This window comes from Tursiops truncatus, chromosome 1 (genome assembly GCF_011762595.2).
Source record: "Tursiops truncatus isolate mTurTru1 chromosome 1, mTurTru1.mat.Y, whole genome shotgun sequence".
NCBI lineage: Eukaryota > Metazoa > Chordata > Mammalia > Artiodactyla > Delphinidae > Tursiops > Tursiops truncatus.
Window position 1 is genome coordinate 95,639,403 of NC_047034.1, and position 25,801 is coordinate 95,665,203.

At 38.8% G+C, this 25,801-nt stretch overlaps 1 protein-coding gene across 4 annotated transcripts in view; it reads right to left on the bottom strand.

Moving 5' to 3' along the window:
- Positions 1-25,801, bottom strand: part of CDC14A (cell division cycle 14A) — a 184,429-nt gene that overhangs the window by 108,023 nt on the left and 50,605 nt on the right. For 3 of the 4 annotated variants that reach the window (XM_073810345.1, XM_019920029.3, XM_073810342.1), the window contains one exon: positions 7,707-7,786. The exons of the other annotated variant lie outside the window; for it this stretch is intronic. In XM_073810345.1, coding sequence (XP_073666446.1) covers positions 7,707-7,786 — 80 coding nt within the window. The remainder of the gene's footprint in view (positions 1-7,706; positions 7,787-25,801) is intronic. 4 annotated transcript variants of the gene reach the window in all.

Here is a 25,801-nt window from a genome sequence, read left to right on the forward strand (position 1 = left end):
GGGTCATCCCCAAAACACAACAAACCCATCCCTGAACACAAACAGTATGGGTTCATTTTAATGACGAACGTCATTAAAGGATTGATAGAGGGAGGTTTGTGGGTTCTCCATTAAGGAAGGTTTTCTGGCGTCAAGTCTGCTTTAAGAGAAAATTCGTTATTCCTGTTCATATTAGATAAAATATCATTATTTGATAAGCCATCTATTTCTAAAACTCAGGAAACCACGCAAAAACATTTCCCCAAATGGAAGCTTATTATTCTAATCCCAAGAGATCTATTCTGTTCCACACAGGTGTGGATCAGGAAATGTAACCTAGAGTTTCAGAAAGCTAGCTCTGCTGGATGTTAATAGAAGTGGGAGGGGGATGGGGACCGATTTCAGGCTGAAGTACTTGGGAAAATTCTGAGTTAAACAGGTTACTTTATTACTCAGAACCATGCAGAATCTTTAAAATGGGAATGTGCTCTGTAAAATCTCCAAGATGGAGAGTTCTAAACTTATTTGACTGTTGAATTTTTTTTTTTTTTTTTTTTTTTTTTTTTTGCCACGGTAAACCTTATAGAGCAGTAGTGCACAACCTTGGCAGCATATTGGAATCATGTAGGTAGTTTTTAAAAATCCCAACACCCAGACTTCACCCAAAGCCAATTATATCAGAATTTCTGGGAGTAGAACCTGGCATCAATATTTTTTAAAGCTTCCCAGACTTTTTTTGGCTGCGTAGGGTCTTCGTTGCTGTGCGCAGGCTTTCTCTAGTTGCAGAGAGCGGGGGCTACTCTTTGTTGCGGTGCACGGGCTTCTCATTGCGGTGGCTTCTCTTGTTGCAAAGCACGGGCTCTAGGCGCGCAGGTTTCAGTAGCTGTGGCTCATGGGCTCTAGAGCACTGGCTCAGTAGTTGTGGCGCAGGGGCCACAACTGTGTGCTCCACGGCATGCCGGATCTTCCCAGACCAGGGATTGAACCTGTGTCCCCTGCATTGGCAGGCGGATTCTTAACCACTGTGCCACCAGGCAAATCCCCTTCCCAGGCTTTTTAAAACCAAGTATGAGAACCAATGTAACTTTGGGAAACACTGACCTATAAGCCTCTTCTCCAAACTAAAATAAAATAGCCACACAAAAATATGTTCCTGGACCTAAACAGGAAGAGACCCACCAAAAAAATAAAACACACTAAACTAAAAACTGGTTATGATAGGACATCCAACATTCAACCAGCTTTATTCCACTGGATATCAGCACAGCACCCTACCTCAACCTCACCTCTGCACCTAGTCATTATTTTTTAAGTCATGTTTTCTATATTTGTCTTCGAAACTGGGCCCCTAGATGTTATTTATTGTCTGTATATTTGTATTCCCCATTTAATTTTATATGTCCTAGAAAAATTGGGTTTTAGCAGATTTATGAATCATTAATACCAAAAAAGTTACCAAGCTAATACATATGGACCAATAAAAAAAGAAGTAAGCACAAAGTGAATTTGAAAGCACAAAAAAAGATCTAAAAGCAGAGTTGTGCAATTTAGATGGGTTACCTTTTCAGTGTTCTGTGAGATTTAGAAAGTTTTCACAAACACCTGTTTTATGAACACCCAAAAATGCAGATTTAAAAACCACTGCCATTGACTGCCAAGAAAATAATCTAAGAATTCCAATAAGGGTTGGTGGTCTCGTGGGACTGTAGAGAGGCTGCAATTAATATGACCTTGTAGAATGACTGGTCAACAGTATGGACTATCAATTTGGTAGTACACTGACTGACAGGAAGAGAACCTAAAAAGATTCATACTGGGCTTGCCAATTCAAACTCCAACTCTGGCCCCAGAACTGAAAAGCCCCTTGTTCCCTTGAAGGTCAACTGCCAAGCAAGCCTACAGTAAAGATGGATGGACTTAAAGAATTAAAATAGGTGAAAAATACCCTCTTTCCCTAGTTTTGAGATAAAGTCACTGTTGATAAAACACATTGGCTATCCTTAGTACAAGTGAAAAGTACAGTTTTCGACAGACCTACTTTACCATTAAATGGAACACCCTAAAACTGACTTGCAGACAGTAACATCACAACAAATACTCCTTGAGTGTCACACCAAGCCAGAAATTCAAATGCCTCCAAAGTCTACTATACTTCATGTAATCAAGAATAGACAGTAGGGACTTCCCTGGTGGCACAATGGTTAAGAATCCACCTGCCAATGCACGGGACATGAGTTCGATCCCTGGTCCAGGAAGATCCCACATGCCACGGAGCAAATAAGCCTGTGCACCACAACTACTGAGCCTGCGCTCTAGAGCCACAACTACTGAGCCTGCATGCCACAACTACTGAAGCCCGTGCGCCTAGAGTCCGTGCTCCGCCACAAGAGAAGCCACCGCAATGAGAAGCCAGCTCACTGCAATGAAGACTAGCCCCCGCTCGCCGCAACTAGAGAAAGCCCGCACCCAGCAATGAAGACCCAATGCAGCCAAAAATAAAATGAATTAATTAAAAACAAAAGAAAAAAAAAAAGAAAATGGAATAAAATGGGGAAAAATCTTTAAAAAAATAAGCAGTAAATGGGGGTGGGGGGGAGGAATTGAGTGAAAGTGGTCAAAAGGTACAAACCTCCAGTTATAAGGTAAATTAAGTACTGGGGATGTAATATGCAACATGATGACTATAGTTAACACTGCTCTATGGGGTATTTGAATGTTGCTAAGGGAGTAGATCCTAAAGGTTCTCATCGTAAGAAAAAAAACTGTAACTATATGAGGTGATAAGTGTTAACTAAACTTATTGTGGTAATCATTTCACAATACATGAAAGTCAAGTCATTGAGCAGTACACCTTAAATTTATACAGTGTTGTATATCAACTATATCTCAATAAAACTGACAGAAAAAAAAGAATAAGCAGTAAATCTACCCAAATCTTTTTTTTTTAATTTGCTTCATCTTTAGTGAATTTTTAACTAGGTTAATAGAAAACTATTAATTTAAAATTCTTAAGATAAATCCAAATAGAAAAACTCAATTAGACGGTACTTGTGGTTATAGTAATACACTGCAAGCATCATATTATAGTATCCTACCTAACCTACCATTATAAAAAACAACCTATGCCATACAAATGAAAACTTACAGCACCTAAAGCCAGTACCTGGATTGTTATTCTCCATTTTCATCGTAATGTGAAAGGCATTCATGATGCCTACCCCTAACAGCTCCTCCAATCTCCAGTTCCAGTGTTAAATCTCCTTCCTCCTGGAGCAGGTACCTAGTTGTCCTAATAATCTTTAGATCCATAAGTCTAACATAGTGACTGGCACAGAAAAAGCAATAAACTAATTATGTATTCCCTGGCACACAAATAAGGAAAGAACCCAATCCCAGCCCTTGAGAGAAGAGTCAGCCATATTTGGTGGAAAGTCAGCCATGCAAACAAATAATTACAATGTAAGACATTTGTTTTAATGGTGTATGTAGCAAATGTAATGGGGCATGAACAAAATGTAATAGGAAATTATAGGCACAGGACATGCCAACCCTCTCTAGAAAAATGAGCAAAGGTGCTACGGAAGAGACTGCTCCAATAAATGTTTGTTAAATCAATAAATCTTGAAGAACAGCATTATTTAAATTAAAACCTTAAAACACTTTTATTAGGAAGACTAAAACCCTATAGCACAAATGGTAAATAAGCATTTCATTAAAGAGGGCGTGTAAAGATACCAAGCACACGTCAACAAGCCTTCAAAACTGTCCTCATTTTTCTTAATTTTTAGACAATAAAACAATCACATTTAAATAGAAGTTCCTTTGAGGCTTCCTGTTTTATAAATAAAAGTATTAATGCAGAAGTGGGATAAAAAAATCTAGACAATGAAGATAAAGATGTAATTTAACAATAAATGGGGTGGAAAACCTAGTGGATGATAGAATCCAGATTATCAAAGGAAGGCAAAGGCAATGATGACTGACTAGGACTAGTATGAAGATGATTCTTGATAATACTGCATTAACTTTAGTTGATCTGGGCAGTAGACTAAAATCAACTCACATCTTATCTCAGCATTAGGAAAAAAATTGTTTCTGTAGCAAAATTCCAGAAAACTAGTAGTATTCTATCAACTAAATTTTCCACTGAATTATAAATGCACACTGTGTGGTATTTTCTGCTTCAAATGTAGGATTTATGAAGAGTCTGGATTTAGAAATGCAACTTAATGTAAATACATTAAGTTGTACACCAACTCTTGGTGTCACATTATCAGAGAAATACAGCTTAGTTATACTCAAGGTCAAACTTTTAGTTGGAAATAGGTGCCTAAACTAAGGGGAAAAAATGCCTGACGTCTGTGTTAAGCATTCTTTTTTTCAGGTAAACAAATAACTAAAATTCTCTATGTCTAACAACACTACAATATTCTCCAGAGTATTGTCTCAATTTCTTTCTTCTAAAATACATTTGAGACCATGTGACTTAAAAAGCTACAGTTAAAAAGATAGGAAATGACCTAAATGTCTACCTGTCAGAGACCAATTAAATGCATTCTTGTACATTATACAGCAGTAAGACAGAATGAGGAAGGAAGCTCTCTATTTATGATGTGAAAAGATATATCCAAGATGAGTTAAGTGAAAAAAAAATCAAGATGCAGAATAGTACATACAGTATGTTACATTTTGTGATAAAATGGGGAAAATAAGACTGTACATCTTTATTTGCTTATATATGCATAAAGAAACTCTAAAAGGATATAGAATAAACTAATACCAGAAGTTATTTGGAAAGGACTGGACAGATAAGAATCAAGGGTGGGAGAGAGAGTTTTCACTATAAACTATATATATTTTAAAATATTTGAACCATGTTAATGTATTTATATTTTCAAATATTTAAATAAAAACAGTTTGGATAAATAAGCTACAATTATAACAATCATGATTTAATTCTATGTTAAGTAGTAATAATCTTTTATATCTTTTCTTCCATTCCAATCTTACCAATTATTCAAAGATTCTAGTTCTCAGGAAACAAATTAATTACCTATCACATATAAGCTAAAATATAATTATGATTAAAGGAAGAATTCATTCTTTCCTTCTCCTTCTCCAGTATCTTCATCTAAATTCACAATTAAGGTTAGCAAGGCTCACCTGGCTTGTGAAACAAATACATCTCCCATGACTTCTGAGTGGATACTATCACAAGCATAAAAATTAATATATATTTTCCACTTAAAATGTCTGAATAGCCACAATGTCCACTGGGCCTATTGACTGGAATTACAATTTTACAAACGTTACAGCATTACAATCCCCAGGTGCATGTGTTGTTTTCAAAATAACAACAAAAAATTGTAAACATTTTTCTGATTTAAAAAACAAATTTAATGAGTCCTCACTGTCTCAAGGAAAAGTACACCTATGATCCCTTCACAGTTGCTGGCCCCTCTCTCACCACGGACCCTATGGCTCCTACCACAGAGGATGTTGGAAGTTGCCTCAGACACAATCCCTTCCAGGGCTTTCCAGTAGGGCACACAGATGCCTAACTTTTCCTCCTCTACCTGCGAAACCCTTTAAAAGTTTAGTTTAAATGAGTCTGATACTTTCTCGTATTTCTGTCAGAATCTTTTCTTCTATTTTTATAAAACCCAACTTTTTAACCATTAATTACGTGCCTATAGAGCTACCTGCCCCTACTAGAATGTGTGATCATTAGAAATACTTCCTATTCATATTTATATCCTTGTGGATAATCCTTATTTCTTATGAATAATAGTAATAGTACTAACAACAACAAGAAAAACAAAAACCAGGTACTGCACCAGGCACGGTGATATATGTATTACCTCATTTAATCCTCAGGATAGCTCTGAAGCCATTGTACAGAAAAGGAAGCTGAAGCTCAGAGAGGATAAGTAATTTGCCCAAGTTACACATACTTACTTATTACATATAGAAAAGAGCAGAATGAACCTTCGAACCCAGGCAGTGTCTCTGCCTCCAAATCATGTACTCTTAACCACTTTGCTTAAAATTTAGGAAGTGATTAATATTATTATTACTGCAATGAAACGGAAGTTTGTGTCCCCCCCAAAGTCATATGTTGAAAGCCTAATCCCCAATGGGGATGGTATTAGGAGGCGGGACCTTGGGAAGTAGTTAGGTCATGAGGGTAGAGCCCTCATGAATGCGATTAGTGCCCTTATAAGAGGCACCCCAGAGCGTTTTTCTGCCCTCTTTCCACTATGTGAGGACACAGCGAGAAATAAGCAGTCTACAGCCCTGAAGAGAGCCCTCACCAGAACTTGACCATGCTGGCACCTAATCAGTCTGCAGAACTGTGAGAAACACATTTCTGTTGTTTACAACCCACCCAGTCTATGGTACTTTGTTACAACAGCCCAAATTAACTAAAACAATTACCCTTTTCTAAAAAATAGAATTGTACAAAGAGCTTTCAAATTATAGAAGCCATTAGGAGTGGGAGAAAAAAAGCTCTGTCCTCACCATTAAAACTCTCTTCTACATAATCTGTAACCTTTTATCTGTCCTTCAATGGCTAATTAGCTCATCCTCTAGGTTGCTTGAGGATATTTTCCTCTCACTGTCCCAACTCCAGTACTTTACCCCTTGCTTTCACTGAGAAGATCAAGCATACTAGCTGTTGTTGTCCCTATATCCTCCTCACCGGACACCCACCCTGTCCCTAATAACTCTCCCTCTTGTGGTCTGAGAAACAGACGTGGGAATCCTTTGGATCTTAGGGGATTTAGTCTTAACTTATTCATTAAAATAAATATTTACAAAAAGCACTTTTAAGTGTCAGGCACTGGGACCTGCCCTCTGTGAGTTTACAGGAGAGTAATGAAGACAAAGAGGCCTCCTCATTCTTTCCTGTTCCTTTCTTTCATTATTGTTGGTAATTTTGATATTAGTAACAATAAGAAGCAATCCATGTGCTTGTAGATTTGGACACACAAATAAACAAAAAGGCAAAAATATTAGAATCATTCACAATTCTGTTGATGACTGTTGTGGAAGTTCTTGTGAAGTAGAAGTAGTACATTTCAGAGATGACTGTTATGGAAGTTCTTCTGAAGTAGAAGGAGTACATTTCCTTCTACTCTTTAAATAAGCTCAAGTTTACATGAAATTTTTAAAATATCTTCTTCAGGTGTCACTTACAAAACATTCTTTTCCAGCACTGTAATGAGAGACAGTCTTCCTCAGGATGGAAGTTAGATTTGTCTGCTAAACAGGTGATTAGGGTCCCCACTAAATAGGTACTTCTGGGAAGGTGCTTTGAGGCTCTTATTGTATATTCCCAGCCCCTGACATTTGGTCAGAGCTCAATCAATGCTCACAAAATGAAAGAATGAATGGATGAATCAGTGATGCAGATGACTGAAATCTAACAAATCTTGACATGGTTATTAGGTCATAAATCAGGCACTGTTTGTGCTTAAACTGTCAAGGTATAGAAAGAATTCAAGGAAAAAAATTAATTCCTAAAAAGGGAAAGCTATTTTATTCTTACTAGACGGGGGAGGGGGTCTCTACAAAAACAAAATAATAAAAACTACTGTCTCATTTCATTCCATGTAATATCATGGTCACACTCTTCATACAACTAAAAAACACAATTCTCCAATTCTAAAGTAGCGAGCTGTCTAGCAAAGTTGCCATAGCTCAAGTCTCACAAGCAGTTATACCTGAATGGAAGATAGGGGGGATTTGAGCCAGATAGGAGTGCTCTGTAGGCTTCTTCTGGTGTCTTCTTTAAATAGATTACCTAAGACAAATAAATAGCAACATTTAGAACACCACCAAAGAATGACACAAAACTAACTTAATTACTCACCAAGTTTGCATTTCCCTTCTTCCACTTTGAAAGTGACAACTGTCATGGTGATAATGTTGATCTTTAGACAGCAAGCAAGCTGCCAAAATTTCCTTTTCAGCTTGAAGCGGAACAACAGCCTTTGGCTTAAGGATGAGTAAGAGCTTAAAGACACAGGGCAAATCCATAAAGGGGCCATCCAGGGCTGTTCACAAGGCACATTGAACAGATACAATGGCAAGGTTTTCCCTTTTGGGACCAGAATAATTGTACCTCCATTATTGAACTGTGTGTTCACCAAAGACCAATACAGACTTCCCTGTCCTTCGTAGAAGATCTGCTGCGAGGTAATTTAGTTCCTGGTGAATTCTGAAAGACATCTCAGGGCACAATACCCTTGGGAGATCTACAGAGTTCTCTGTCTCCTCTGAGGAAAGCGCATGTTGCTCTCCAAACAATCAATAAAATCACAATGAAATGGGGGGAAATGCATGCAGGTAAGAGCACTGGAAAGCATATTGGTTTGGCTCTTGATGTCAAGGATACTTAAATCCCTCCAGTCCAGCATGATAAACTAATCATAAATAAAGAAACAAACAAAAAAGAGCTCTTAAAACCAGTAAATAACTTCCATTTAATCAACTTATTGACTATATACTAGCTGCTAGGCACTTTATCAGGTACTGGCACCTCTCTTAATAGAATTTACATTTGTGGGGCAAAACAAAATAATTAACAAAAAGAAATACAGTCTGAGATAAGTGCTGAAAAGGAAATAAGCAGAGTATTGGAAAGAGAGTAGACTTACTTAATACCTTGACGTGGTCAGGGAGGGGTCTCTTGGAGACATTCAGGAGGAGAGCCATGGGAACAGCTAAGGGAAAGGAGGAACAACAAGGGCCAGGGTCCTTGAGGGGGGAAGAGCTTGGTGAGTTGGACAGAGGAGATGAGTGTGACTAGAGCAGTGGGCGAAGGGAAAGCCAGGTAGTGTTCAGATTGTGAAGAGCACTGCAAACCATGAGGAGAGGTTGGTTTTATTCTAAGAGCAATTTAATATTTTAATTCTCAGACAGGAGCACTGATCATTTTCCTCTATAGTTTGAATCAACTTTCATCCCTAAAATCCTCTCTACCTAGAAAGAATGACATTATTTCCTTAATATGTTCCAACATCAAAACCCTATGCATTAGTACATATAGTAATATTACATATAATTTTTTATATATTTATATAAATAAATACATATAATGTATATGTATATATACATATATGCATATATATATTTAGAAGCTTGTAAAGACAAGAGAGAAATAATTTTTGAAATGGCTGACTAGGCACTGTAGACTAAAATGGTTTTCCATAAATATCAGTTATTCCTATGGATATACAGATATCAAAAAGAAAAAAAAAAGAAACCCTATGGGGCTTCCCTGGTGGCGCAGTGGTTGAGAGTCCACCTGCCGATGCAGGGGACACGGGTTCGTGCCCCAGTCCGGTAAGATCCCACATGCCGCAGAGCGGCTAGGCCCGTGAGCCATGGCCGCTGGGCCTGCGCGTCCAGAGCCTGTGCCCCGCAACGGGAGAGGCCACAACAGTGAGAGGCCCGCGTACCGCAAAAAAAAAAAAAACCTATGCATTTCAACAAGAATGACAGAGTCCCAGTTCTTAAAAAGTAGGGTTTTCTTCTCTACTTACAAAGTTTCTTTGAGCTTTACGCTGTTCCACTAGCAATATATTACATATACTTAATTATTAATAATTTCAGGACTAGAAAACACTTCAATTCTCTAAAGAAAGAAAGCTAAAATAAATACATAAAAAGATACTTCTAACTTTATTAAGAAAGCTCCATATTCCTGTGACAAGTAAACAAGAAGGTCTGATAAAGCACACACCAAACAAAGCAAATTGAATATGAAACAAAAACAGCACAGAAAATGAAACCACAGGAAAACAATGATCGAGACATGAGACACAGATTCCACCAACGGAGAACCATATCTCAAGCTGCAGCTCAAATAATTACAAAAATCCACCTAAACCAACCCTAGCTTTAAAGACCATTTTCAGTAACCAATATTAAAACAGGACTTTGTTGTTCCCTAACGAGTAGGTTATATAATATACTCAACAGAGTTGGTTATGATGCAGTGATTTTTCAAACCTAAAGATGCCGCAGTATTTGCAAGCTGACTATGCCTGCTAAAAGGGAAAGCTGCTTGTAGAAAGCTCCTGTGTTTGGATTAGATAATTAAAGCTTATACAACCACCTTTGAAAAGCAAAAATACATTTCCCTCTTCAGGAGCAATTACATTAATTCTCTTTAATTCTAAGGCAATCATTCTACAGGAGGGACACAACAGCCCACATGAAAGACCTCTTTAGACCGGATACCCCACTGAGTTTTGCTACTCATCTTACCTGCATGACTTAGCACACATGACCCATGTTCTCACACTGTAAGATGAGAGTCTTTGTTTTTTATTTTTATCCCAATGTTAAATTATTAATAAGTGCAAAGTGAAACCCAACAGAGGCCATCTAAATTCCAGGAAGATTCCAGGGGCAGGTAAATACAATGTCCTTTTACAACCTGATGATAGGTACTTGGGAGGGTGGTGAAATGTTCTAATAAAGGAGTGTATTACTGAATGCATGCACATTGTGGTCATTAAAATACCAAATTCCATTTCTCCAGGAGAAAAAATGTCATGGATTCTTATGCCAGGTCTTCTTAGATATGTTTCCTATTAAAAAGAGACAGAGAGACAGACTAGGCCAGATCAGAGGCTGGAAATAAAACAACATTAAGCCTTTGCTGTTGAGGAACCTAAAGCTCAGAGAGGTAAGGAACTTCCCACTCAGAAAGGTAAGGAACTTCCCAAACTCGCATTGCTGCTCTGTGATGCAGTTAGAATTCGAACACAGATCTGACTCCAAAGCCCACAGTAATTCCATACATCATATCTGCTTAAAAATATAGACGCAGGTAATGGAAGCAGAATCTGGAACAACAACAACAAAAAGATTCCTACTCTTCCAATTTCTAAATGCTATTACACTTGACTTTTAAAATTAAGTGACTTCAGGGTTTCCCTGGTGGCACAGCGGTTGAGAGTCCTCCTGCCGATGCAAGGGACACGGGTTCGTGCCCCAGTCCGGGAAGATCCCACACACCACGGAGCGGCTGGGCCCGTGAGCCATGGCCGCTGAGCCTGCGCGTCCGGAGCCTGTGCTCCGCAACGGGAGAGGCCACAACCGTGAGAGGCCTGTGTACCGCAAAAAAAAAAAAAAAAAAAAAATTAGGTGACTTCAGGGCGTCCCTGGTGGCACAGTGGTTAAGAATCCACCTGCCAACGCAGGGGACACGGGTTCTATCACTGGTCTGGGAAGATCCCACATGCCACGGAGCAACTAAGCCTGTGCGCCACAACTACTGAGCCTGCACTCTAGAGCCACAACTACTGAGCTGCGTGCCACAACTACCAAAGCCCACACACCTACAGCCCATGCTCCACAACAAAAGAAGCCACCGCAATAAGCAACGAAGAGTAGCCCCCGCTCGCCACAACTAGAGAAAGCCCGTGCGCAGCAATGAAGACCAACACAGCCAAAAATTTTAAAAAATAAATTTATAAAAAAAATATAGGTGACTTCAGGGGAATTCCCTGGCAGCCATGGGTTCCCTGTGGCCCGTGTGCAATCCCTGGTCAGGGAACTAAGATCCCACAAACCGCATGGCACAGTCAAAAATATAAATAAATAAAATAAAATTAGGTGACTTCAAACTGTTAACAGTAGTTGTGCCTAAGGAATAGGGCTGGGAGAATATTAGTAGAAGAAGAAGGAATTTCTACTTATATTTTCTACTATCTCCACATTTCTTGTATTTTGTAGTAAGGTGTATTAATTTGTTTTTTAAATGTGGAGTAACTAAATCAGTTATGAAATGTTAAATAAAAATAAAATCTATATTTAACTATTACTCAAAGATTTGTTCCCAGATATTCTAATATTTCTAAAAATACTTTCTGGATAAAATTAACTTCAAAGCATCTTCTAAATATCCTGGTTTTCCTTTTCTGCTTCTCAGGGAAAAAATAATGTGCTGTCTACTCTTCTCACTAAATATTAGCATATATGAACCCAAACCAAAAGAATCTTCCCCCTTTTGATTGATAAAATTTAACAAAAGCCCTTTGCATAGTGCTTGGTTTGCCATGTCAATTTATCCTTGAAATTAGTGAGTATATGTATGACTTTTATAAAATTGCCCTACTCTTTGCCAGGAAGTCCTATAAACCTTCTCAATAGAACAGCATTTGACATATATGTTCTTACTTTTAACTAAGTAAGAGTCAAACAATTAAAATGACTATGAGGTTTTTATTTAACAATTAAAATTACAGTACTACAAGCTAGTATAACATATTATTTACAAATAAGCCAATGTTTCCCAAACTTCAATTAATCATGCATCAACTTTCTCAACTTCTGCCACCACACGTAGCACCACGTATTACCATTTCTCTTTAAAGACATACCCTTTTAACTTAAATCAATGTATTCTAAAGTGGTTTATATCATTGCTATAAATGGAAAACCAGTATCACTTGCCACGGAGTCTACACATAAATGAATTTTAAAATACATAACTCTTAAAACTGTAAAATGTTTGTGAAGATTAATTGCACATACAAGTGTGGGTTCATATCTGGGCTCTCTATTCTATTCTGTTAATCTATGTGTCTGTTTTTGTGCCAGTACCATACTGCTTTGGTGACTGTAGCTTTGTAGTATAGTTTGAAATCAGGGAGCATGATACCTCTAGCTCTTCTTTCTCAAGATTGTTTTGGTTATTTGAAGTCTTTGTGTTTCCATACACAGTTAAGCATTATTCTAGTTCTGTGAAAAATGCCATTGGGCAATTAATCTACAACAAAGGAGGTAAGAATATACAATGTGGGAAAGACAGGCTCTTCAATAAATGATATTGGAAAAACTGGACAGCTACATGCATAAGTATCAAACTGGACTACTCTCTCACATTATGCACAAAAATAAATTCAAAATGGATTAAAGATTTAAATATAAAACTTGAAACCATAAAACTTCTGGAAGAAAACATAGTCAGTACTCTCTTTGACAACAATCTCAATATTTTTCTGGATATGTCTTCTCAGGCAAGGGAAACAAAAGCAAAAATAAAGGGGACTATATCAAACTAAGAAGCTATGCACAGTGAAGGAAACTATCAGAAAAACAAAAAGAACACCTACCAAATGGGAGAAGATATTTGTAAATGATATATCTGATGAGGGGTTAATATCCAAAATATACAAAGAACTCATACAACTCAACATCAAAAAAATAAACAACCCAGGCTTCCCTGGTGGCTCAGTGGTTGAGAGTCCGCCTGCCAATGCAGGGGACACGGGTTCATGCCCCGGTCTGGGAAGATTCCACATGCCACGGAGCAGCTGGGCCCGTGAGCCATGGCCGCTGAGCCTGCACGTCTGGAGCCTGTGCTCTGCAACGGGAGAGGCCACAACAGTGAGAGGCCCGCATACCGCAAAAAAATAAAAAAATAAAAATAATAAACAACCCAATTAAAAGATGGGCAGAGGATCTGAATAGACTCTTTTCCAAAGAAGACATACAGATGACCAACAGCCACATGAAAAGATGCCCAACATCACTAACCAACAGGGAAATGCAAATCAAAACCCCAATGACATATCACCTCACACCTGTCAGAATGGCTATTATCAAAAAAGACAACAAACAGCAAATGAAGAAAACAAAACCCTTCTGCACTGTACTGGGAATGTAAATTGGTACAGCTGCTATGGAAAAAAGTAGGGAGACTCCTCAAAAAATTAAAAATAAAACTACCATAGGATCCAGAAATTCCACCCCTGGGTATTTATTCAAAGAAAACAAAAACAGTAATTTGAAAAGATATATGCCCCCCTATATTTGTTGCAGCATTATTTACAAAAATAGCCAAGATATGCAAGCAACCCAAGTGCCCACCAATAGATGAATAGATAAAGAAGATGTAACACACAATGGAATATTACTGAGCCGTGAAAAAGAACGAAATCTTGCAATTTGCAACAACATGGATGGACCTAGAGAGTATTATGCTAAGTGAAATAGACAGAGAAAGACAAATACTGTATGATTTTACGTATATGTGAAATCTAAAAAACAAATGAACAAACATAAAACAGAATGGTTGCCAGAGGTGAGGGAGGTGAGGGGAGGAAAGAAATAGGTAAGGGAGATGAAGAGGTACAAACTTCCAGATGCAAAATAAATAAGTCATGGGTATGAAATGCACCATGTGGGGAATATAGTCAATAACTATAGAGTATCTTGAATGGTGACATATCACAACTGGACTATTACCATGTTGATAATTTTGAAATGTACAGAAATACCAAATCACTATGTTGTGTAACAGGAACTAACATAGTATTGTAAGTATTATACCTCAAAAACAAACAAATAAACTCATAGAAAGAGAGATCAGATTTGTGGTTACCAGACGTAGGGGCTCACAGGAGGGGGAATTGAATGAAGGTGGTCAAAAGGTAAAAACTTCCAGTTATAAGATAAATAAGTACTAGGGATGTAATGTACAACATGATAAATATAATTAGCACTGTTGTATGTTATATATGAAAGCTGTTAAGAGTGCAAATCCTAAGAATTCTCATCATAAAAAAATTGTTTCAGGCTTCCATGGTGGCGCAGTGGTTGAGAGTCCGCCTGCCAATGCAGGGGACACGGGTTTGTGCCCCGGTTCGGGAAGATCCCACATGCCGCAGAGCGGCTGGGCCCATGAGCCATGGCCGCTGAGCCTGTGCGTCTGGAGCCTGTGCTCTGCAACGGGAGAGGCCACAACAGTGAGAGGCCCGCGTACAGAAAAAAAAAAAAAAATTCTGTTTCTTTAATTTTGTATCTGAGATGATGGATGTTCACTAAACTTATAGTGATAATATTTCATGATGTATGTGACTCAAATCATTGTTAGAGACCTTAAACTTATACAATGTTGTATGTCAATTGTATCTCAATAAATGTGGAAGAATAAAGTAAAATAAAATAAAATAAAACGTTTGTGCACACCACACATTGAGAAACAATGTAACAAATATAAAGTTTGGACCAATTTTACAGAACAGCAGACCAACCTGATAAATTAAAATCCTCTTAGGAAAGACGGGCGCGAGCCGCGGCTAAAAGCACGGACCCCAGGGATGGGCGGGAGACACTAAGGCTGCTGCTGCCGCCACCAAGGGGCCTGTGTGCGAGCACAGGTCACTATCCACACCCCTCTTCCGCGGAGCCTGTGCAGCCCGCCACTGCCAGGTTCCCGGGATCCAGGGACAACTCCCCCGGGAGAACGCACGGCGCGCCTCAGGCTGGTGCAACGACACGCTGGCCTCTGCCGCCGCAGGCCCGCCCCGCACGCAGTGCCCCTCCCTCCCCCCAGCCTGAGTGCGCCAGAGCCCCCGAATCAGCGGCTCCTTTAACCCCGTCCTGTCTGAGCAAAAAACAGACGCCCTCCAGCGACCTACACGCAGAGGCAGGGCCAAATCCAAAGCTGAGCCCCTGGGAGCTGTGAGAACAAAGAAGAGAAAGGGAAATCTCTCCCAGCAGCCTCAGAAACAGCGGATTAAAGCTCCACAATCAACTTGATGTACCCTGCATCTGTGGAATACATGAATAGACAACGAATCATCCCAAATTGAGGAGGTGGGCTTCGAGAGCAACATCTATGATTTTTTCCCCTTTTCCTCTTTTTGTGAATGTGTATGTGTATGCTTCTGTGTGAGATCTTGTCTGTATAGTTTTGCTTCCACCATTTGTCCTAGGGTTCTATCCGTTCATGGTTTTTTTTTTTTAACTTTTTTTCTTAATAATTAATTTTAATAATTTTATTATACTTTTCTTTTTCTTTCTTTCCTTCTTTCCTTCCTTCCTTCTTTCCCTCCTTTAGACAACGAATCATCCCAAATTGAGGAGGTGGTCTCTGAGAGCAAGATTTATGATTTTTTCCCCTTTACCTCTCTTGGTGAGGGTGTATGTGTATGCTTCTGTGTAAGATTTTGTCTGTATAGCTTTGCTTCCAACATTTGTCCTAAGGTTCTATCCATCCCTTTTTTTTCTAAATAATTATTTTTTAATTCAATAACTTTATTATACTTTATTTTATTTTACTGTATCTTCTCTCTTTCTGTCTTTTTTCCTTCCTTCCCTCCTTCCTTCCTTCCTCCCTCCCTCCCTCCTTTGTTTCCTTCTTGCCTTCTTTCCTTCTTTGCTTCTTTCTTTCTTTCTTTCTTTCGTCCTTCCTTCTTTCCCTCCTTTCTTTCTTTCTTTCTTCATGCTTCTACTAATTCTCTCTACTTTTTCTCCCTTCTATTCTGAGCCATGTGGATGAAAGGCTCTTGGTGCTCCAGCCAGGAGTCAGGGCTCTGCCTCTGAAGTGGGAGAGCCAACTTCAGGACACTGGTCAACAAGAGACCTCCCAGCTCCACATAATATCAAATGGCGAAAATCTCCCAAAGACCTCCATCTTAACACCAGCACCCAGCTTCACTCAACTACCAGCAAGCTATAGTGCTGGATAACCTATGCCAAACAACTAGCAAAACAGGAACACAACCCCACCCATTAGCAGAGACGCTGCCTAAAATCATAATAAGGCCACAGACACCCCAAAACACACCACCAGACGTGAACCTGCCCACTAGAGAGACAAGATCCAGCCTCATCCACCACAACACAGGCACTAGTCCCCTCCACCAGGAAGCCTACACAACCCACTGAACCAACCTTAGCCACTGGAGACAGACATCAAAAACAGCGGGAACTACGAACCTGCAGGCTGCAAAAAGGAGACCCGAAACACAGTAAGATAAGCAAAATGAGAAGACAGAAAAACACACAGCAGATAAAGGAGCAAGATAAAAATGCACCAGGCCTAACAAATGAAGACAAAATAGGCAGTCTACCTGAAAAAGAATTCAGAATAATGATAGTAAGGATGATCCAAAATCTTGGAAATAGAATGCAAAATGCAAGAAACAGTTAACAAGGACCTAGAAGAAATAAAGATGAAACAAGCAACGATGAACAACACAATAAATGAAATTAAAAGTACTCTAGATGGGATCAATAGCAGAATAACTGAGGCAGAAGAACGGATAAGTGACCTGGAAGATAAAATAGTGGAAATAACTACTGCAGAGCAGAATAAAGAAAAAAGAATGAAAAGAACTGAGGACAGTCTCAGAGACCTCTGGGACAACATTAAACGCACCAACATTCGAATTATAGGGGTTCCAGAAGAAGAAGAGAAAAAGAAAGGGACTGAGAAAATATTTGAAGAGATTATAGTTGAAAACTTCCCTAATATGGGAAAGTAAATAGTTAATCAAGTCCAGGAAGCACAGAGAGTCCCATACAGGATACATCCAAGGAGTGACACGCCAAGACACATATTAATCAAACTGTCAAAAATTAAATACAAAGAAAGCATATTAAAAGCAGCAAGGGAAAAACAACAAATAACACACAAGGGAATCCCCATAAGGTTAACAGCTGATCTCTCAGCAGAAACCCTACAAGCCAGAAGGGAGTGGCAGGACATACTGAAAGTGATGAAGGAGAAAAACCTGCAACCAAGACTACTCTACCCAGCAAGGATCTCATTCAGATTTGATGGAGGAATTAAAACCTTTACAGACAAGCAAAAGCTGAGAGAGTTGAGCACCACCAAACCAGCTTTACAACAAATGCTAAAGGAACTTCTCTACACAAGAAACACAAGAGAAGGAAAAGACCTATAATAACGAACCCAAAACAATTTAGAAAATGGGAATAGGAACATACATATCGATAATTACCTTAAATGTAAATGGACTAAATGCTCCCACCAAAAGACACAGATTGGCTGAATGGATACAAAAACAAGACCCTTATATATGCTGTCTACAAGAGACCCACTTCAGACCTAGAGACACATACAGACTGAAAGTAAGGGGATGGAAAAAGATATTCCATGCAAATGGAAAGCAAAAGAAAGCTGGAGTAGCAATTCTCATATCAGACAAAATAGACTTTAAAATAAAGACTAATAGAAGAGACAAAGAAGGACACTACATAATGATCAAGGGATCGATCCAAGAAGAAGATATAACAATTGTAAATATTTATGCACCCAACATAGGAGCACCTCAATACATAAGGCAAATACTAACAGCCATAAAAGGGGAAATCGACAGTAACACATTCATAGTAGGGGACTTGAACACCCCACTTTCACCCATGGACAGATCATCCAAAATGAAAATAAATAAGGAAACACAAGCTTTAAATGATACATTAAACAAGATGGACTTAACTGATATTTATAGGACACTCCATCCAAAAACAACAGAATACACATTTTTCTCAAGTGCTCATGGAACATTCTCCAGGATAGATCATATCTTGGGTCACAAATCAAGCCTTGGTAAATTTAAGAAAATTGAAATTGTATCAAATATCTTTTCTGACCACAACGCCATGAGACTAGATGTCAATTACAGAAAAGATCTGTAAAAAATACAAACACATGGAGGCTAAACAATACACCTCTTAATAATGAAGTGATCACTGAAGAAATCAAAGAGGAAATAAAAAAATACCTAGAAACAAATGGCAATGGAGACACAATGACCCAAAGCCTATGGGATGCAGCAAAAGCAGTTCTAAGGGGGAAATTTATAGCAATACAAGCCCACCTTAAGAAGCAGGAAACATCTCGAATAAACAACCTAACCTTGCACCTCAAGCAATTAGAGAAAGAAGAACAAAAAAACCCCAAAGCTAGCAGAACGAAAGAAATCATAAAAATCAAATCAGAAATAAATGAAAAAGAAATGAAGGAAAAATAGCAAAGATAAATACAACTAAAAGCTGGTTCTTTGAGAAGATAAACAAAATAGATACACCACTAGCCAGACTCATCAAGAAAAAAAGGGAGAAGACTCAAATCAACAGAATTAGAAATGAAAAAGGAGAAGTAACAACGGACACTACAGAAATAAAAAAGATCATGAGAGATTACTACAAGCAACTCTATGCCAATAAAATGGACAATCTGGAAGAAATGGACAAATTCTTAGAAATGCACAACCTGCCAAGACTGAATCAGGAAGAAATAGAAAATATGAACAGACCAATCACAAGCACTGAAATTGAAACAGTGATTAAAAATCTTCCAACAAACAAAAGCCCAGGACCAGAAGGCTTCACAGGCGAATTCTATCAAACATTTAGAGAAGAGCTAACACCTATCTTTCTCAAACTCTTCCAAAATATAGCAGAGGGAGGAACACTCCCAAATTCCTTCTATGAGGCCACCATCACCTTGATACCAAAACCAGACAAGGATGTCACAAAGAAAGAAAACTACAGGCCAATATCACTGATGAACATAGATGCAAAAATCCTCAACAAAATACTAGCAAACAGAATCCAACAGCACATTAAAAGGATCATACACCATGATCAAGTGGGGTTTATTCCAGGAATGCAAGGATTCTTCAATATACACAAATCTATCAATGTGATAAACCATATTAACAAATTGAAGGAGAAAAACCATATAATCATCTCAATAGATGCAGAAAAAGCTTTTGACAAAATTCAACACCCATGTATGATAAAAACCCTGCAGAAAGTAGGCATAGAGGGAACTTTCCTCAACATAATAAAGGCCATATATGACCAGCCCACAGCCAACATCATCCTCAATGGTGAAAAACTGAAAGCATTTCCTCGAAGATCAGGAACAAGACAAAGCTGCCCACTCTCACCACTCTTATTCAACATAGTTTTGGAGGTTTTAGCCACAGCAATCAGAGAAGAAAATGAAATAAAAGGAATCCAAATTGGAAAAGAAGAAGTAAAGCTGTCACTGTTTGCAGATGACATGATACTATATATAGAGAATCCTAAAGATGCTACCAGAACACTACTAGAGCTAATCAATGAATTTGGTAAAGTAGCAGGATACAAAATTAATGCACAGAAATCTCTGGCATTCCTATATACTAAGGATGAAAAATCTGAAATTGAAATCAAGAAAACACTCCCATTTACCATTGCAACAAAAAGAATAAAATATCTAGGAATAAACCTACCTAAGGAGACAAAAGACCTGTATGCAGAAAATTATAAGACACTGATGAAAGAAATTAAAGATGATACAAATAGATGGACAGATATACCATGTTCTTGTAGTGGAATAATCAACATTGTGGAAATGACTCTACTACCCAAAGCAATATGCAGATTCAATGCAATCCCTATCAAACTACCACTGGCATTTTTCACAGAACTAGAACAAAAAATTTCACAATTTGTAAGGAAACACAAAAGACCCCAAATAGCCAAAGCAATCTTGAGAACGAAAAAAGGAGCTGGAGGAATCAGGCTCCCTGGCTTCAGACTATACTACAAAGCTACAGTAATCAAGACAGTATGGTACTGGCACAAAAACAGAAATATAGATCAATGGAACAGGATAGAAAGCCCAGAGATAAACCCACGCACATATGGACACCTTATCTTTGATAAAGGTGGCAGGAATGTACAGTGGAGAAAGGATAGCCTCTTCGATAAGTGGTGCTGGGAAAACTGGACAGGTATATGTAAAAGTATGAGATTAGATCACTCCCTAACACCATACACAAAAATAAGCTCAAAATGGATTAAAGACCTAAATGTAAGGCCAGAAACTATCACACTCTTAGAGGAAAACATAGGCAGAACACTCTGACATAAATCACAGCAAGATCCTTTCTGACCCACCTCCTAGAGTAATGGACATAAAAACAAAAATAAACAAATGGGACCTAATGAAACTTCAAAGCTTTTGCACAGCAAAGGAAACCATAAACAAGACCAAAAGACAACCCTCAGAATGGGAGAAAAATATTTGCAAATGAAGCAACTGACAAAGGATTAATCTCCAAAATTTACAAGCAGCTCATGCAGCTCAATAACAAAAAAACAAACAACCCAATCCAAAAATGGGCAGAAGACCTAAATAGACATCTCTCCAAAGAAGATATATAGACTGCCAACAAACACATGAAAGAACGCTCAACATCATTAATCATTAGAGAAATGCAAATCAAAACTACAGTGAGATATCATCTCACACCAGTCAGAATGGCCATCATCAAAAAATCTAGAAACAATAAATGCTGGAGAGGGTGTGGAGAAAAGGGAACACTCTTGCACTGCTGGTGGGAATGTGAATTGGTTCAGCCACTATGGAGAACAGTATGGAGGTTCCTTAAAAAACTACAAATAGAACTATCAGATGACCCAGCAATCCCACTACTGGGCCTATACCCTGAGAAAACCAAAATTCAAAAAGAGTCATGTACCACAATGTTCATTGCAGCTCTATTTACAATAGCCCGGAGATGGAAACAACCTAAGTGCCCATCATCGGATGAATGGATAAAGAAGATGTGGCACATATATACAATGGAATAGTACTCAGCCATAAAAAGAAACGAAATTGAGCTATTTGTAATGAGGTGGATAGACCTAGAGTCTGTCATACAGAGTGAAGTAAGTCAGAAAGAAAAAGACAAATACCATATGCTAACACATATATATGGAATTTAAGAAGAAAAAAAAATGTCATGAAGAACCTAGGGGTAAGACAGGAATAAAGACACAGACCTACTGGAGAACGGACTTGAGGATATGGGGAGGGGGAAGGGTGAGCTGTGACAGGGCAAGAGAGAGTCATGGACATATACACACTAACAAACGTAAGGTAGATAGCTAGTGGGAAGCAGCCACATGGCACAGGGATATCGGCTCCGTGCTTTGTGACCGCCTGGAGGGGTGGGATAGGGAGGGTGGGAGGGAGGGAGACGCAAGAGGGAAGAGATATGGGAACATATGTATATGTATAACTGATTCACAATGTTATAAAGCAGAAACTAACACCATTGTAAAGCAATTATACCCCAATAAAGATGTTAAAAAAATAAAATAATATAAAATAAAAATAAAATAAAATCCTCTTAGAATTGATCTGCAAATACTTCTAAATCATTTCTTTAAACTAAATCCTATGGTCATTAAATTCTTAAAGCCTGTCAAAAAATAATATATGTGAATTTCAGAAGCAGTTTGAAATTTTCAACTGTATTTCTCTACTCAGATAATTTAATCTCTCTGATACACAAGGGATGATTCTTTAAACAACACATGGTTTAATATAGAAGTCTAAACCAGACTCTGAGTCATGAATTTGCTAATGGTCTTTCCCTGGGGACATTTGCCTCAGATTTTACTATGTTTTTAGCTTTGTTTTTAGGTGTTATTATTTCCCACAAAAAGCCTGATGGCAAAGCCAACACACACCCATAATATATTTAAAAATGAAGCCTGAGCCCCTGTGTCAATTATATTTATATTTTGTGATCTAGAAAGTAAAAATACTCTTGAAGATTCTATTTGGCCATCTGAGAGAGTATTCTTCAATTTCCTGTTATTTAATATTTTACTTGTTTATGAAAGAGGTAACAAAGGCTGAGAACAGCCTTTCCCAGTCAGGTACTGCCACAGGAACACTGACATGATAGCTATGAAATCAGCATTACCAACCACTTCTGAGTCAATTAAATTTCTTCAAAATAGAAGTTTCCAGAAAACAGATGTTATAACTTGAAAATAGTCTAGAAGCACTAAAATTTGCTGAACATAGAAGAATCTACACCAAAGATATACCAAAAAAGGAGAGACTTTCTTTAAAGGTTTTAGAAAACTAGGCTTAGCATACACAGAGTACTAAATGTAGACATTACAAAGATGTCCCTAAGACATGTGCTCTGGGTTCTAGCCCACTAATTAGCAGCCATCTTCGGACCCCTTTCTCCAGCCCCCATATAACTTAAAATTATCACACTTGCGAGACAGCAATTGAGGATAGGGATGGGCAGAGGTTTAAAGAAAAGAAAATGTTCTTTCCCTGGCGAAGCTAACCAATCTAGAACACTCGCTCGGTTTGAAACCACTGCTCCCTACTTGGCTTCTCCCATCATCCCCCTTTCCTATCAGGTCCCTCCCCATCACCCAGACAAAATCTCACAAGTCGTCTTTAACTCTGGCCTCTCTGCTTGACTCTATCTACCCTCACCAAATCAATATACAGACTGATTCTTTCTCCACAGTCTCTTTCAATTATGGCGTGGAACCAGGTTTGGGGGTCTGAAACATACCATTTAGAGAAAGAAGCAAACGATACAAATAGCTTTTCAAATTTTACAAAACCACCAGTAGGATTCTGAGCATGTGAGGGGCCCTGAATTTTTTAAGTTTCATTAGTTCTCCAGCAGATATGCACTTGACCTTTTTTTTCATGACTATCATCATCACCTTTTTTCAAGCCCTATCATCACATGCTAAGACTCACACCATTTCTCTCAGCCTCCATTTCCTGCCTACTCCCAGAATTATAGAGCAGGGCTCTGAGAGACTCAATCCTGCTCAAAAAGCCCGGCCAGATTGCCAACTCTTCACCAAGATAAGGTCCTAATCCACCTTTCCAGGTGAATTTGTCATTGTTTCTTGAAAGAACTTCATCCACTAGCCTGGACTCCTCACCATTCCCTAATCATAGGTGATACTTTCTAGCACCTGAGGTTTCTTGGAATCCTCTCCACACCCTCTCTGCCTATTAAAATTCTTCCTATTTCATTTGAGACCTAACTCAACTACCACCTCCACGATGTCTTTCTCCTTTAGTTCAGAAACCCTTCCCCTTACCTTTAGGCTTGACCATAAGAGTGATAGTGACCATGATAATGATGATAATAATAATAAAAAAAAAGATATATAGTATATACTATGTGCCAGGCACTATTCTAAGCACTTTACATAATTTGGCTCATTAATCCTCACAATCACAATTTCCATTTTACGTGTGACATGCAGAGAACCCGTTGCCTCAAGGCCACAAAGCTAGGGTGCAGTGGAGTCAGGCAGTCTAGCTCCCACAGGCCCTCCAGTCCACTTCCTGATGGGCCCCTCACAACTCTGTTGCAATTATTTTCCTTTATGCTAAAGTAGGAAACTCCTTAAGTGCAGTAACCAAGTGCTCCATACTTCTATAAGCCTTACAAGGCCTCGTTTGAAGATGCTCAGTAAATATGTATATGTTTAGTGAATGACTACATTAACCTGGTAAGATACAACGAGTGCACCTGCCCTAGAGGGTTAATTCAGCTCATTTAATAATTAGTGAATGAGAATTTTTAAATGTGTCGCTACAACTTTAGTGGTAATGCCCAGAGGACCTAGTGAAATTAACTTTCTGATCCCAGTTGTATGAAAACATCAAACTATGTACTTAGAGACAATACTTCAATGGTGTGCTAAAAGAGAAAGTAAGAAAGAAACTGATTTCAAACATAGGGGCACAAGATCAAATGATCTGTATAAGCTTACAGAAAGTATTTTGAGAGCCAAGGCAGGCTACCCGACCCAGACATTCCCTCTCCCACTTCCCCGTGTCTGTTCTGAAGCAACACTCGGCCACTCCCAAAACGTGATAAAAGGCAGGAAGCAAGAAGTGGAACAGAACACAGTCACCAAAGACCAGCATGTATTTACTTCATGCTTATAATCTGCATAGGAACCTGCACACATACAAGGGCACAAGGAAAAGTCTGCAACGTCATTATGTACTTAAAGCTATTGAGAGCAAGGGCTCTAAAGGGGGCTGGGGAATGGTCCACAAAGGGACCAGACTCCACCTGAGTCTTCCTTGCATCACGGTAGCATTTGGATGGCCTCCTGGCACCACAGCTCTAAGCCACTTTGGCAGGGCAGCCTTCTTTGGCAACTTGATGAGATCAGGCCCCTGCCTTATGTTCTCAAAGCTCCCTACCCTTCTCCTTCCAACTCTTACCCTTGTTTGTCATCACACGTTTCTGTGGTTATTTTAATCTATCTCCCTGGCTAGGCTTGTATCTCTGAGAGCAGGATTTCTATCTCTTCTGTATCTACAAGACTCACCACTGTGCCTGGCACACAGCACACACTCAAAAAGTGTTTAACGGCTGCAGGATAAAACAGTGGAGAGAAAGAGAGCGTTTTATGTGAGAACAAGCATGACAGGGTCACAGAATACTGATCACCTCTCCAGAGAGTAGGTGACAGTGTGGAGTGGTTAGGCACCCCAAGTCCACAGCCAAACTGCCATGCTCTTCACTTATGAGCTGTATTACTGTGCTTCCATATTCTTACCTATGAAGTGGGGATAATACTGTAATTGCCTCATTAGGCTGCTTTTTGGGAAGATTAAGTGAATTAATAATGTATGTAAAGTGCTCAGAATTGTACCTGACACATGGCTCTTCTATAGCAAGGGACCACAGGAAAAAGATAAACTTTGATCCCAAAATATTTTTTTCTTCTCCTTTTCACCACCCGTATCCATGTGAATCAAGATCCACAACTGCTATTACTTCTGACACCTTAGCCCTAAAGCCTGCCTATACATATAAACATCAGAACATGAGGATGTAAACATCCCTCATGATTGCTATATACCAAAGGTGCGACATACAGACCCTCATTTAGTTCAACCCTCTCATTTTAACATACAGATATCGATCCTACTCTCAGTTTTGCCTGTTCAAAGGGTCTCCTGAGTCTCCTGGTGCCTTAGTATCAACAACCACAAAATAAATGCACTGGTCCCTGTTTTATCAACCCATTGTCAAAATATCAGAAGATCGCTGATGTGGCCCACATCTCTCTCTAACAAAGTAACCAGAAGAGAGTGGATGCTGTACTCATTTTTCCTTATGTGAACTTCTCGCGAGCTAAAGAATAAGATTACCAGGTTGGGTTTGTTTTTAGGAGAGGA